This window comes from Hemitrygon akajei, chromosome 19, assembly GCF_048418815.1.
Source record: "Hemitrygon akajei chromosome 19, sHemAka1.3, whole genome shotgun sequence".
Classification (NCBI taxonomy): Eukaryota; Metazoa; Chordata; class Chondrichthyes; order Myliobatiformes; family Dasyatidae; genus Hemitrygon; species Hemitrygon akajei.
Window position 1 is genome coordinate 19,263,951 of NC_133142.1, and position 16,095 is coordinate 19,280,045.

A 16,095-nucleotide genomic window follows, 5' to 3' on the forward strand; every position below is an offset into this window, starting at 1 on the left:
CCCTGTATGTGGGTTCATCATTCCTTCTGATGAGGCCAACCCCTGGTGAGTCGCCAGTGAACTTAATGATGTGAGCAGGACTCAGAGACTTCACGTTGATTTAAACAAATTAAGGGAGTTGCAAATACATGGCAGATGCAGATAAACGAGGGGTAATTCTTGTTCGTTTCTTACAAAATGGAAAGGTAGAACATTATTTATATAGTGATACACTCAGCGGCCACTTCATTGGGTGAAGCTATACACCTGCTCATTAACGCGAATATCTAACCACGTGGCCATAACTCAATGAATGAAGACCTGCAGGCATGGTCAAGAGGTTGAGTTGCAAACATCTGAATGGGGAAGAAGTGTGAACAAAGTGACTTTGAAGGTGGAATAATTGTTGGTGCCAGATGGGGTGGTTTGAGTATCTCAGAACGTGCTGATCTCCTGGCATTTTCACACAGAACAGTCTCGAGAGCTTACAGAAATTGGTGCGAGAAACAAAAAAGAACACCCACTGAGTGGCAGTTAATGAGAGAGATCAGAGGAGGACGGCCAGACTGGTTCAAGCTGCCAGGAAGGTGACTGTATCTCGGGTAACCACGTTACAACAGTGGTATGCTGAAGAGCATCTCTGAATGCACAACACATGGAAGAGGATGGTCAGAAAACCGTGAACGGGCACTTATTGGTACAGGAGGTATCTAGTAAAGTGGTCCCTGGGTGTTGATTGTGTTGTGTTGCTGATCAATGTAATAAGGATGTCATTGTACACCAGTCTCTGAAAGCAATCATTCAGCTGCTGTAAGCACTTAAAACACAACGATACGTTGGTCTTCATTGACAAAATGCTAAAAAAGGTTTTGTCTACAGGAGCAAGGATATTGCCTGTTATAGAAGGCCTTGGTGAGACCACATTGTTGCAGCTTGGGCCTGTTACCTGAGGAAAATAATATGCTTGCCCTAAAGGGAGTATTGTAAAGGTTTGCCAAGTTGACTGCTGGGATGGGAGGAAAGCCATTTTATTCTCCCAGAACTAGGGAGTCAAATTCAAGAGGGCGCAGGTTTAAAATGAACCAGACCTGAGGTAACATTTTTACACTGAGGATGGTGAATGAGCTGCCAGAGAAGGCTAACACTGTTGCACATTTCAAAGCCATTTGGATCAGTGCTTACATAAGAAAGGAGTGTCTAGTTCCTTCTATCTACTTATTGAATGGAATAGGCTCTTCCAGCCCTTCGAGGCGTGCCTCCCAGCAACCCCCCAACTTAACCCTCAACTACTCACGGGACGATTTGCAATGACCTAACCTACTAACCAGTAAGTCTTTGGATTGTGGGAGAAAATCAGAGAACATGGGGAAATCCCAAACACTTCATGGGGAGGACGTACAGATGACTTCAGAACTAAATATAGGAATAACGTAAACAAATGGGATTTGTGTAGACAGGCAACGCCTTCAGCATGGACAAGGTGGGCAGTAAGGGCAAATTCTGTGCTGTACCTTTCTATGCTTCTATGATCATTTCATAATTTATGGAGCTGAGTAATATGTTACTGGTCACATTAGCGCGAGCGAAGTGTACTGCAATTAAAATTTTCAAAGCCGAATACTTAAATTATTTGCAAGCTAAATGTTATTCTTTGATTGGAGCGTTTCAATGCTTTCCACAGAGTCTGAAAGTAAGATACACATGACTTGTTGACAACTGTTTATTTATTGCTAATTACAAACGCTCATGATGAAGCTTGGTTTTTAGTCGTGGTAAACTGTGAAAAAAATATAAACAAACCCAGAACCGACATTCTGGGTTGAGCACATCTGGTTCTGCATTCACTTCATTTTCTTGCATAACCTGGTTAACTCTTTGGATTCAAACATTCACGTCTTTTCCCCTTTCTATGTTCCAATTCATACAAACAGGTTCATGGTGAAAAAAACAACCATTGGTCTGCAAGGCACTGGGATAACGACATCATTTCAATTACTATCTCGAGGTCTGGGGTATCAATATCAAAAGAATATCTCCATAACTTGCCTTTGAAAATGAAAGGGACAACGCCAAAGGATTCTGGAGATGTGCTTCTATTATTTTAACACTGCTGATGCCTGGACTCCACTCACGCTCCTTTAAGGAAACCTGGAACCACGATGGTACTGCCAAATACATCACAGTGATGGGCTTATGACTGGCGGCTTGTATGGGCATTGATTAATACTACTGGAGATGTAACTACACCAGTGTAACAAGCCTGTCCTACTTTCCTGCATACTTCTCTCTCTCTCTTTCCGACTAGCTCCGTTTCTGCATTCGTCTTTGGCATGACAATGCCTCGAATATTATACTCTATTTTTTTTAAATAGCAGCTCCCTGAAAATTGGTCCTCTTTGGTCAGTTTCGCTTTCAGCAATCTTAACACCTATACGATGAACACAGACACTCTCTTCTCCCTCCATGTTAGTAACAGATGTAGCTCTGAGTTAATCTCATCTATTACCAAGCAAATCTCCTTGCATAGCATCACCAAATAGTTACAAGAAGCAATCAAATTTAATATTAAAAATATATATATATAAAGGAATTTTACACTGGTACAGAAGTTCAAAAACACTCAACCTTGATGCCTTAATTTTCTGTTTCCTGATTTATAGGCAACATCTTTGTGTTCCATAAGAAATGTCAAATGTGCTTAACATTTTCTCTTGACCTCATTATTTCAAAAAGAACAACAGTGTTACTCCATAAATTCCCTGAAGCCAGAAAGACTAAAGCTTCCAGCACTCCACAGACCACAGAACGATTCTATGTGTATGAAGGATGCAGGACAATTTGCATCTTTACGCAATCCAAACAAATTTTACAAGTTCTACCATTTAACAGAAATCAATGATATAGCAATAAAAAATCTAATGAATGTGCATCATTTGATTACAAGTTATGATTCTGAACTGAGAATGCTTTCCATTTGATATGTTTATAGATGCAAAACATCAACATTGCTAAATAAAAGTCACACAGTTATAGGAACATAACAATTATCAGCTATAATCTTAAATACAAAATTGAGATTTAAAGAGTATATTGGGCAATTATGTAAATTTAAACTTCCTAACTCCTGTTAAATATCTTCTGTTTGACTAGGAACTGATAGAGGGAAACAGTTTCTCGGTGACATAAAAAAAGATTAATGCCTTCTCATCAGAAAGTGCAGTGTAATTTGCAGATTAGTTTTAATGACAGGCCTTCAATCCTGTGCTTATTTACAATTACTGGCCATGGTTCAAGCTCCTGATAAGCAGTGAAGTGATTATCAGGAGCTATAATGTAATTTAATTTCTCTTATAGACAACTCCATGCGGGATGACAACAGATCCAAGTGTTTACTTAGGGAAATGGCGCAGCAAAGATAGCCAACGGTCAGAACCTCCATACCAAAGGATCTACTGTGGTATAATTTCATTATGAAATCAAGAACATCAGCAACCAAAGTTTAATCAGAGACTGAAACTTCAGAACTGATAAATGAGTGGGAGAACTTATCAAAATGCCCTTTAAAACAGCTTATTTGAGTCATGTGTCAGCACCAAGCACAAGGTGAAGGAGGGAAGTACTTCATGGGCAGGTTGCCGTCATGCAGCAGGGGCCCTGCAGGCTTTCCCAGTCTCCACAATGGATTCACAGAGCCCAGATATTCCTGCTAGAACCCTTAGGTTCTAATATCCATATTGACAAGCTGAGCTGTTGGTGTGTGGCAGGACTGGAACGTGGACTAGGAAGTCCTGATTTTAGTGGCCGAGCTCCAGCAGTAACTTCAGCTAAGGGTATAAGAGATTCCTTTGCCGCCACATTGTGGGCTCTGTTCTCAGCACATTAATCTGAATAGAGACTGTGAAACTACTGAGAAGAAAGTCAAGAATAAAACAAGTTATATTTTCTATTAAATTATTTTGTAGTTTAAATAGTGTTTAATGATTCAGAAGTGTTAAACTGTTCTTATTTGTTCTTTCTATTATACTTTCTTTAAACTATGAACTTTACTCTCCACTGCATACATCCAGCGGAAGTTCATGGCTGGAGTTTGTTCTGACTCATATACGTGACCAGATACATCACCTCGGGTTCCAACACAAAGCTGGGCCTTGCAGGTTAGCTTCAGCTCTATCTGGGCCAACGAGTTCGAAAACCTTGAGGTTCACCTCTTTACAGGCAGCCATAAAACAAAGAAACCCAATAGAACCTATTCAAAAAGGAAAACCATCAAACCCCTTTGATGCTAAAGAAAAACCATTCGAACTGTTAAAAAAATGAGCAAATAACATTCAGAACTAAACTTCACGTAAGTGAGCTCACAGCCACAAAGCTAGTCACAGCCAAACCAGGAGTCCATTAGTTGCAGGCCGCAGCCTCAGCTCAGTGCAGAAATGAGTAAACCTTGGCGAGCAGAGAGCTGAACACTTGCCTGTCCGTCACCTCTGACCCCAAAACCCTGCTCTTTTCAATCTGGCCCGGCGCTTACATCGGCCAGACCTCAACTCGTTCCTCTCTCTCAGACCCGGGTCCTGCCACTTCGATTTGCTCTCGGGCCTGGACCCCACTGCCTTGATTCTGCCTTTACCCAACCTTTCCAATCTGGGCTGACACTTAAATCAGTCAAACGTCAGCTTGTCCCTCACTTTCAGGCCTGAGCCCCACCCCTTTGACTCTGCTGTGTCAAATCAGCTCCACGTCCGCTCCAGCACTGGCCATTCACACGCGCGTTCCTCGCTCTCGGGACCGGGCCGCACTGCCTCGATTCGGCCCATACACACCCACGCCGCAACAGTCCTGCACCTTCCAGGCTTCAGTTCACACTACAAAACCGTCAAAAGCTCAACTCCAAAAGGGAAGTGACAGGCTATTGATTGCAATGATTGTTTTCCAGAAAAAGTGTGATTATAAAATAGATGGTAGTTTTGTTGTTGCCAGTAGGTTGTCACCTACGCCATCTTAAACCATTCTCAGGGCAGATGGCACAGTTGGGTAAATCAAAGCCAATTTCTAAAACTGCAGCTAAATGTTGATGCTAAGTATTGGATGGGGGAGGAAGAAAGCAATACTGATGTAAGCAAGGACATCTCCAATGGGTTGCTTTAGTTGGTGTTCACACAATTATAATGTAACTGCAACTCATGTAGATTGAGTATTTTATGTTGCTTCCAAGAAGTCTTGGAGCCTCAGAAGCTGCCTTCTTGCTCAAAGAAAGAAGATTTCCTGAGGACGGCCAACATTTTGCATGAATCACTATTTATAGAAGATGACGACAGTTCATTGTTTGAACAGATTTGAATTAACTTCTGCTGCCATCCCTCCATTCATATCTACACAAACAGAAGGTACACTGCTGGTCATTTAGTTGCCTTGTAACTGTACCTACAGCACCAAATGTCATTGGAAGTTTTGACTTATCTGGGAAAATATCAACAATTTCAGAGAATAATATTCATTGCAAAGCCTGAACACTTGAAAGTTTTACCTATTGGAGTTCAGTAAGCTATCCAAAATGGCTGACTTACGTTTTACAGTATGGTCGTTAAAAATGATTGGATAGCGGAATATCTGTAATGCATATCAGCCAGTACTGTGAGGGCACAAGAGGCAAACAACACATGCATTTCTTAATATTTATTTACTATATCATTGCCTTATTTGAGGTTTATGGCCCAAAACTGCTGACCTGCAGCAATAAAATGGCGTGCATATACTTCATGTACAAATAGAAAATCTTATCTTTTTGGTATATCTGCCCTAGGAAATGGAAGTGCACACATTCCCAGACGTTTGAAGACGATGTCAATATGCTGATCTCTGAAGCACTATCATCAGTTCCTCTTTGACTGGTCTTCCAAATATGCTAACAAGTATCTTCTTGCTCTTCTTCCAAACCCGAGGTAAGAAAATCCAACAATTTTCCTTGCAGTACTTTCAAATTTGGAATCTGTAGATAAAATGATAAAGAACTCATGATGCAAAGTCAATTTTAGATGTGGAAATTGCTGATTTGAATCCCAGCTTTAAAGTACTAATTTTCTAAACAATTGATAATTTGAATTAATTTATATTCGCTATAAATTAATTCAGGTGAAATTGACCTGACGTTAGCAGTCTTAAGTAAAATTGCCATGAAACAATTTCTTTTAATATTACAACATTTCATCGGCAGTGAATGGCTTATGCCTGTGTGGAGATTTTATATAAAAGATTTATTATTAAACCTTATCGTTAATAAGTTTAGATATCAGCTGAACTGTATATGCAGTATCAAAGAACAGGTAAACTTGATCATGAAGCACACTTCCACATTTTAGCTTTCTACCTCCTATGTCTGGTTATAAAAACAAAATATAAAAAATTAATGGCAACATGATCTATTGATCAAGTGTAGCGGGGAGGTTCGTTAAACCTTTTGAGTTCGTGCATCACCTTTTGTAGCAAATAATATAAGTGACAAGGAAAGAGATGATTGTATTGACACTTTCTCGACTCAATTAGAATGGCAACAATACACCTTTAATTAGTTATATGCTGCTTTAACCATACTCGTTACCAAGGCAACTTTCTTCTTTGTGAATTCACTTGCCACTGTTTTAAGTCCTAATTCTCATTACCACTTCAATTTTCTTTCTCAGTTGATGTTCCAGTTAATCTCCACTTCCTTCCTGTTGCAACTCAACATCAGTGGTAAACCTTCACCTCATTATTGCCAACCTACCTACTTATGACCAATGCGCAGTGCTTATGGAGACGGTATCGTGCCAAGGGCACCTTGCGTCATGTTTCATGATGTCGCAGCCACTCCCATTGCAGGTGAGTAAGAACAGACCGGGCACTTCAGAACTGAGCGTCCGTGAGCTGCTGTGGAGCGGCAGGTGAGATATCACCAAACATAGCAAGCTCCTGGGCTGCTGTATCTCTCATCCAACCATTATCATCAAACCCTGGTTCAATGGAGAGCGCTGGAGGAGATGCCAAGAACACTCTCCAGAAATACCAAAGGGTGAGGGGGAGACTACCTGGTGAGGCCGTAACTTAGGACCCCGAGTCTGCTTAGATGCGATGAAACTGTGCCACAAGCACTGGATCACATCAATGCCCTACATATCTGCCATGACTACGCATCTAGAGTGATGGACAAACCAGCAGCAAGTCGGTCTCCATCATTGCTTCTCGCGACTGTAGGGCTCCGAATGAGGTAAACACAAGGCTAGAGAGTTCACAGCAGTGTTTAGTCAGAAGTGTTGAGTGAATGACCCGACTCTGCTTCCTCCTGAGACCCCCGATCAACAGAGACCAGTCTTCAACCAACTCAATCCACCCCTTATGAAAAGTGGAATCAGCTGAGAGAATGGTAAAGGGTGCTGCACTATGCAAAAGTATAGATCTAATACAAAACCAGACACCCTTTTAGCCAAACACGAGGAAATCTGCAGATGCTGGAAATTCAAGCAACACACACAAAATGCTGGTGGAACACAGCAGGCCAGGCAGCATCTATAGGGAGAAGCGCTGGGCATCAGGATGAAGGACGAAGGGTCTCGGCCCGAAACGTTGACAGCGCTTCTCCCTATAGATGCTGCCTGGCCTATTGTGTTCCACCAGCATTTTGTGTGTGTTGCTACCCTTTTAGCCAACCCATTCTAGTACAATAGTAAAATTGTGCCTACCATACGTGGTGAAAAATTGCCTGGGTATGTCGTGTTCTCAAAAAATCAAGGCAAACTTTATCCGGTGAATTACTACCCAGTCAGTGTATTCCCAAACACCGGAAAAGGAATGGAAAGTGCTGGTGGTGATGATGCCAAGTAAGCTTTACATTTACTCTTCATCAATGACCACTTCATTGCAGAGCTTGTCAAAGACTAACCAGAGTGGCTGTCCTTGATGTCAAGGCAGTAGGTGATCAACTGCGGAACTAAGGAACACCGCAAAACCTGAAGTCAATGGACATCAAGAGGAATGATTCCAATGGCCGGAATCACACCGTGCACAAAGGAAGATAGTCGGGGTTGCTGAAAGTCAATCATCTCAGTCCCACAACATTACTGCAGCAGCTTTTCATGACACTGTCCTTGCTCAACCATTTTCAGCTGCCTTACTAATCTCCTTACCTCCATCATAACATCAGACGTGGGGATATTTGGGAAGCTGCAATGTTACAATTCTAGAGCAAATTAAACTGTTCATGCTACACGCAGAAAGGCCTCAGCAACATTCAGGCATAAGATGATAAGTGTCACATGACAGTGCCAGGAAACGGCCTTCTTCAACTAAAGGGTCATGTCCCAGAAATCTCTCAAATGGACAAGCCACGTAAATAGTAACACACACAATATCCTGGAGGAACTCAGCAGGTCAGACAACACCTATGGAAAAGAGTAAACAGTCGATGAATCAGGCCGAGACCCTTCTTCAGCCACATAAATACCTCGGCTACAAGAAGGGGCGAGTGCCTGAGTATCCAAAGACAAGGGACTCACATTCTGAAGGGCCAAAACTTTTCCACTACCTACAAATCATATCGGAGACACGTTAAAGTTCACATTTGCCAAATGACCACAGCTCCACAACACTACAGAAACTCCACACCATCAAGCAAAGTATTTGGTTTGCATATCACTCACCAGTTAAACATTCATTTCACCCATGACTGGGCATTACGGCTACAGCTTGCACCATCCACAAAATGCGTAATGGTTTCCTATGTTACTCAGACGGTTTCTCCCATATACTCAAATCTCTGTCACTAGAAAGGACAAACCTTTCAAATACGTGGGAGTATCACCATCTACAGGTTCCCCTCCAAGTTATACATCATATAGACTTGGTAAATCTGTCACTTTCCCTGCTCAGCAATGCATTGGGATTGCCTTCAACAGAAAGGCTGCAACGATGGACAATAATGCTGGCCTTGCCAATTGTGCTCTCTTTTCAAACAATCAATAGACACAAATTCACCCGCCCTTGACAATCACCTGTCATGAACTCCAGGCAACACAAACTCAATATTCCCCCCAAATATATTTCAAGATCTTTGTCTTCTTACTTACCTCTCAAAGTGTTCAAACAAAAGAACTCTGCACACACCTTCAAACAGCTGAACCTCTGATTCCTCTGTCCCACCGCTATTACTTAATTATTCATTCACCATCATGTTATTGTGCTTTCTTTTTTTTAAAAAAACTCAAAATTCTGTGATCGTGCTGTAAAACTCCCACTCAAACTTCTTCTTAACCATCTACGGCCATCACCTTTCTAAAAGCCTTGAAGTAACCACTGGTGATTCATTTTGTCTCACCCAGTATTTCTGACACATCACATAGTTTTGATTGAACAAACAATAATCTAAACCCTGCAAAACTCCTGCTCCTATAAATGCGTTGCTTAATATTAGGCACTGAAGTTTGCCCTAAAACAATACAATCTTCAGCCAACTTTTGCAGAGTAGGTTTAGCAGGCAAAAGTAAAAGCTTGAAGACTTGGGGTCAGCCAACAGTGTAAAATTAGTTTTAATCATCACTTTGCTTTCTCGTAAACTCTTACCTTCCTTACAGTGATAAAGCAGGAAAGCCAACCCAGCTGCAACACTAAAGCAAGCCAGAAAAAAAGCAGGACCTGAAAGAAAATGAACACAGTTCATTCTGGATTCTAAAAGCCAATCGTAAAGTAAGCTCAAGAGAGCAACTACGAATTCTGAAGTCCAAAGCTCACATTAAGTTCATGCAGGATGAGCAATAAACTCAACTTGACAGTGACACCTGCGTCCTGTGAATGGATGACAAAAACAAACACCCTTCCTTTATATTAAAAAGTTGCAGTTAGCCGAACCAAATCAAGTTTTTCACATACTTAAAGAATATATTTAGGTTCAAGAGCAATCGTTCTCTCCCACCTAGGACTAGTAAGGACTGGACAAGCGGGATTCGCCTGACTTTTGTGCAAAGTTTACTTAATTGGAAAGAGGCAAATGTGTCAAAGGATTTAAACTCTTAAAAAAAAAACTAGATTGTGACCCTAACAACAAATATACAGCTGTTGTTAATTAATATTCTGCTTCAAAAATTCACAGGGGCCCTTTCATTCTTTCCATTTCATAATAGAATACCGGTTAGAGTGAACTTTTGTAAAGAATTTTAAGTGAATCAAATCAAACATATTACAAGTCATTATCTAAAGAATATATCAACAACCATCAAACCACGCATAAAGCATTAACTATTTACAGCAGAGCGAAATCTCAATATAACACTGAAATGAGGGGACATAAATAACATTGGTGATGTTATCCACCCAAGTTATGGAAAATTACCAGTTACGTATTATCTATGCTGGGGACCAGATAATACCTGTAACATACCTAAACTAACGAGGCACATTACTATTGAAATTGTACTTAACCTGCAATGTTTTAATACAATTCTCATTGCTAAATATAATTCAAGTAAAGATTTTAAAGATTAGCATTATTTGTCCCATGTACATCAAAATATACAGTGAAATGTGTAGCTTTGCATCAAATCAAATCAGCAGGGATTGTAGCCACACACAAAATGCTGGTGGAACGCAGCAGGCCAGGCAGCATCTATAGGGAGAAGTACAGTCGACGTTTTGGGCCGAGACCCTTCGTCAGGACTAACTGAAAGAAAAGATAATAAGAGATTTGAAAGTAGTGGTGGGAGGGGGAAATCCAAAATGATAGGAAAAGACAGGAGGGGGAGGGGTGAAGCTAAGAGCTGGAAAGTTGATTGGCAAAAGGGATACACAGCTGGAGAAGGGAAAGGATCATGGAACAGGAGGTCGGGAGAAAGAAAGGGGGAGGGGAGCACCAGAGGGAGATGGAGAACAGGCAGAGTGATGGGCAGAGAGAGAATAAAAAAGGAGGGGGGAAGGGGGAAAGAAATAAATAAGGAATGGGGTAAGAAGGGGAGGAGGGGCATTAACAGAAGTTAGAGAAATCAATGTTCATGCCATCAGGTTGGAGGCTACCCAGCTGGTATATAAGGTGTTGTTCCTCCAACCTGAGTGTGGATTCATCTTGACAGTAGAGGAGGCCATGGATAGACATATCAGAATGGGAATGGGGCGTGGAATTGAAATGCATGGCCACTGGGAGATCCTGCTTTCTCTAGCGGACCGAGCGTAGGTGTTCAGGGAAACGGTCTCCCAGTCTGTGTCGGGTTTCACCAATATATAAAAGGCCACACCGGGAGCACCGGACGCAGTATACCACACCAGCCGACTCACAGGTGAAGTGTCGCCTCACCTGGAAGGACTGTCTGGGGCCCTGAATGGTGGTGAGGGAGGAAGTGTAAGGGCAGGTGTAGCACTTGTTCCGCTTACAAGGATAAGGGCCAGGAGGGAGATCGGTGGGAAGGGACGGAGGGGACGAATGGACAAGGGAGTCGCGTAGGGAGCGATCCCTGCGGAAAGCAGGAAAGGGGGGGGAGGGAAAGATGTGCTTGGTGGTGGGATCCCGTTGGAGGGGATTGTGCTGGGCAGCCTGCATGTGTCACCATGCTTCTGGCACTAACATAGCATGTCCACAACTCACTGACCTAACCATACGTCTGTGGAATGGGGGAGGAAATTGGAGCACACAGACGAAACCCATGTGATCGCTGGGAGAGGCTACAACTGCCTTACAGGCAGCAGCGGAATTGAACCCCTGACTGTTGATCACCGGCTGGCACCGTAAAACAATGCGCTAACTGCTACAGCACTGCGCCTCACAAGGAGTCGTCAAAATGCAATGAGATGGCTGAGTTTTTTCTATGCTTGAAGGATGTGGACGTGACTGGCCAGGTCAGCATTTATTGTCAATTTCTCGCCATCTCTTCCCCCACCCTCACTGATCAACCAATCCGTTTCAAAAGCCGTGGAGGTAGCCATGTTGATGTGTCTGAGTCACTTCTAGATGAGTTTGGGGAAGGACAGCAAATACTCTTTCTTTATGGATAGGGTTTAACATGTCGTGATAACCTTAACCAACACTAGGTTTTTATTCCAGATTTAATCCATTATTTAAATATAAACTTCCCAGGTGTCAGAATGGTAAAACTCTTGTCTCCAGATCAATAGCTCTGACCTCAGGTTATCAGCCCTATAACTTAACCCGTTATGTACATACCCAATGCCAAGAGAAAAACTGACAAATTCTGTCAAAATTCTGAAGCTTTGTTGGTGGTATCTTTTCCTTCAGCAATGGCTATCATAAATTGGTGTTAAATTGTTTATTAAGTAGACCATGGTTCAATGAGAATTAGTACCACATAATTTCACTTGGCATCTAATCAACTGACAGCTCAGAAAGAAAACAGAACTTCAATTGTTGCACCAATGTTAATACTAACATAATAGCAGAGTAAAATCAAATTTCAAAAGGTAAAGGAATAAACTTAATGAATTTATATTGCTTTAAATTGTTAAGTTCATAAATAATGGCTTGCGAACTTCTCCTGTTGCATTTCTGCTTATAATTTGACAATTACATACAATAAACAAGTTCACAACATATTCTGATCTAAATAAACTGCTCAATTAAGTTAGAAGAAATTGTATTCTGAAAGTACATTACCCCTGTCATTGAGTATGTACTTCTCTCTGTGGTAGATATCAATGTCCATTCCCACTGAATCTGTCATTTCTGTGAAAGTAATGCAGTTAGTGGTTAGTTTCATAATTCTGCATTGTATAAACCAGCACAACAATCCTGTCAGAGCAGGTTAAGGCCTTACTTCTATTAACGGCTGTTCCAAAACCCATTATGGTCAGGCCCTGAAAGACTTCAAAGGGCATGGTCATCGTAACGAAATTATTTGCCAAACTTGTCTTGCGAAGGGGAGAAACTGGCTGAGTGTTATTTCAACAATGGTGAAGTTGTGCATATGTGGAATGAGAATAAGGCCAATTTTCCACTTATCGTTTGGATTGTCACCTGGCCAAGTAATTGTGTACTCTTTATGGAGTTTGACAATTTTTTTCCATTGCATTTTCCAATGCCTTCCCCAATATTCAGAGAAAATCACTGGGGGTGGCATTGCAGAGTGATTAAGCCAAAATGAATCTTGTCCAAGTTAAGTTTATCACATAAAGTTTACACAAGTGGTGAGTTACCAGAAAATCATTGTAGCTTTTTTTAAATCAGTATCAACTTTGATGTGGCACATTTTGTTTCCGTTCATATAAATATTGACTTATACAGTTAACTCATGGTAACTATTAGAATTTGCATGAAGTCCAGTATTATAAGTAAAAAGACAGTTTACTTAATAATTTTAATAAAATTGAAACTTACTGCTTAGATATTTGCTTGGAAGCTTTTTGTAAATCTGAGGATCATTTATCTCCAATGCATTGTAAAATTCCTTACAGGCTTTGTTACTCTTGCTCTGCAGATGAACGAGGAGTTCGGATATTCGAATGCATGCGGGAGTATTTAGACTCCTGAACTTTTGGAACAAAATGCAAGATTCAGTATGAGGATCACTGGAGGAGAAAACAAAACAGTAGCAGTTTCGGTTCTCACTTTAGCAAAAGGATTGCTGCCTAAAGAAAACACCTTCAGCCCAAAATTTACGCCTGCACTCAATATTGTAGCGAAGTAGTGATGTGCATTCGTAGCAGCAAGCATTGTCTTTTGGATGTGCCAAAAAACAGCTTTCCTGCTCATATGGAAATAGTTCACAAACTAACTCCCTGTGCTTTAAGTTGTGCATTCCCTCAGTGGACAGCATGCCCCAGGCTTAAACAGTGAGCCAGACATGTTGGGACTTTCTGCAGAGGATGAGATCATTTAGGTGAATATGTATTTGGCAAGTAAGCCAGGAAAAAAAACGGGCCAGTCAGCCTAACAATAATAGACCAGTGAGCCAAGCTTTTTCAAGTATGTAAAAAAATAAAAGAGAGATGAGAGTGGATATAGGACCGCTAGAAAATGAGGCCGGAGAAATAATAACAGGGAACGAGGAGATGGCAGATGGACTAAATGAGTATTTTGCATCAGTCTTCACTGTAGAAGACTCTAGCAGTGTGCCAGATGTTGAAGGGTGTGAGAGGAAAAGCGAGTGCAGTTACTATTACAAGGGAGAAGGTGCTCAAAAAGCTGAAAGACCTAAAGGTACATAAGTCACCTAGATCAGAAGAATGGTACCCTAGGGTTCTGAAAGAGGTAGCGGTAGAGATTGTAGAGGCATTAGTAATGATCTTTCAAAAATCATTAGACTCTAGCATGGTGCCAGAGGACTGGACAATTGAAAATGTCACTCCACTCTTTAAGAAAGGAGGAAGGCAGCAGAAAGGAAATTTAGCATGACCTCAGTGGCTGGGAAGATGTTGAAGTCAATTGTCAAGGCAGTACAAAGACAGCATGGTTTTCTTTTTTTTTAATTCAATTTTTAGATAATTACATAGAGTGAATAGAATGATAGAATATGATATCAGCCCTCCCCCTCCCCTTAACCCTTCCCCCCCTTAACATCCCTATCTAAAAAAAAGAATAAAAAAGAAAGAAAGAAAGACTGCCTGGATATCGGAAGATCCCCACATGCTCCGTGGAATTCAAAATAGCTTTAATATATGTATTTATTTCTTTCCCCAGATGACCAATAACTTTAACTTTGGAGCACCTATATATTTAATCCTATCTTTTGTAAGGACGCCAAATTCTCAGAAATATGTCATATTTATTTCTTAAATTATAAGTAATTTTTTCCAAGTGGAATGCAGCTAAAATTTTCATTATTCCAAAGATACATACTTAAATATGAATCCGATTTCCAAATAACTGCAATAGCATTTTTGGCTACTGCCAATGCGATTTTTATAAATTCTTTCTGATATTTGTTCAATTTAGGTTTCGGTTTTACCCCTTCAATATCACCTAGTAAAAATAATATTGGGTTATGTGGAAGTTGCGTTCCAATAAAGCTCTTAAATTTATCCAAAAAGGTTGAATTTTAAAACAAGACCAAGTAGAATGTAAAAAAGTACCAATTTCTTGATTACATCGAAAACATTGATCAGATAAATTTGGGTTTAATCTATTTATTTTTTGTGGTGTAATATATAGTTGATGTAAAAATTGTATTGTACTAATCTAAGTCGAACATTTATTGTATTTGTCATACTGTCAAGACATAGTCTTGACCAACTTGTTTCATCAATTTTAATATTCAAATCAGTTTCCCATTTTTGTCTTGACTTATAAATTCCTTGTTTAAGTGTCTGTTTTTGAATCAAATTATACAGACAAGAAGTAAATTTTTTAATTTTTCCTTTTTGAATTAAATTTTCTATTTCATTAGGTTTTGGCATTAACATTGTTTGACCCAGTTTATCTCTTAAATAAGCCCTTAATTGAAAGTAACAGAAGAGAGTGTTATTTGATATTTTATATTTATTCTTTAATTGATCAAATGACATCAATATACCTCCTTCCAAACAATCTCCCAGCATAGTTTCCTTAAGGGAAAATCTTGCCTGATCAACCTGTTGGAATTCTTTGAGGAGTTTAGATGAAGGGGATGCAGTGGATGTTGTATATTTGAGCTTTCAAAAGGTCTTTGACAAGGTGCCACACATGAGGCTGCTTACCAAGTTAACAGCCCATGGTATTATAGGAAAGTTACAGGCATCACTTAGAGATTTGGCTGTTTGGTAGGAGACAGCGTGTGGGAATAAACGTATCCTATTCTGGTTGGCTGCCAGTGACTAGTGGTGTTCCGCAGGGGTCAATGTTGGGACTACTTCTTTTTATGCTGTATAACAATGACTTAGATGATGGAATAGATGGCTTTGTTGCCAAGTTTGCAGACGATACAAAGACTGGTGGAGGGGCAGGTAGTGTTGAGGAAACAGGAGACAGATTAGGAGAATGGGCAAGAGAGTGGCAAATGAAGTACAATGTTGGAAAATGCACTGTCATGCACTTTGGTAGTAGAAATAAGTGTTCAGATTATTTTCTAAATGGAGAGAAAATCCAAAAATCTGAGATGCAAAGGGATTTAGGAGTCCTTGTGCAGAACACCCTGAAGGTTAACTTGCAGGTTGAGTAGGTGGTGAGGAAGGCAAATGAAA

General features: G+C 40.6%; 1 protein-coding gene across 1 annotated transcript in view; it reads right to left on the bottom strand.

Moving 5' to 3' along the window:
• Window positions 1-1,685: 1,685 nt before the first annotated feature.
• card19 (caspase recruitment domain family, member 19) overlaps window positions 1,686-16,095 on the bottom strand; it is a 28,927-nt gene continuing 14,517 nt past the window's right edge. Inside the window, exons 3-6 of the mRNA XM_073072190.1 lie at window positions 13,316-13,469; window positions 12,596-12,664; window positions 9,565-9,636; window positions 1,686-5,962 (exon numbers count right to left, since the gene is read on the bottom strand). Of these exons, the coding sequence (XP_072928291.1) occupies window positions 5,847-5,962; window positions 9,565-9,636; window positions 12,596-12,664; window positions 13,316-13,469 (411 nt within the window). The 3' untranslated portion in view covers window positions 1,686-5,846. The remainder of the gene's footprint in view (window positions 5,963-9,564; window positions 9,637-12,595; window positions 12,665-13,315; window positions 13,470-16,095) is intronic.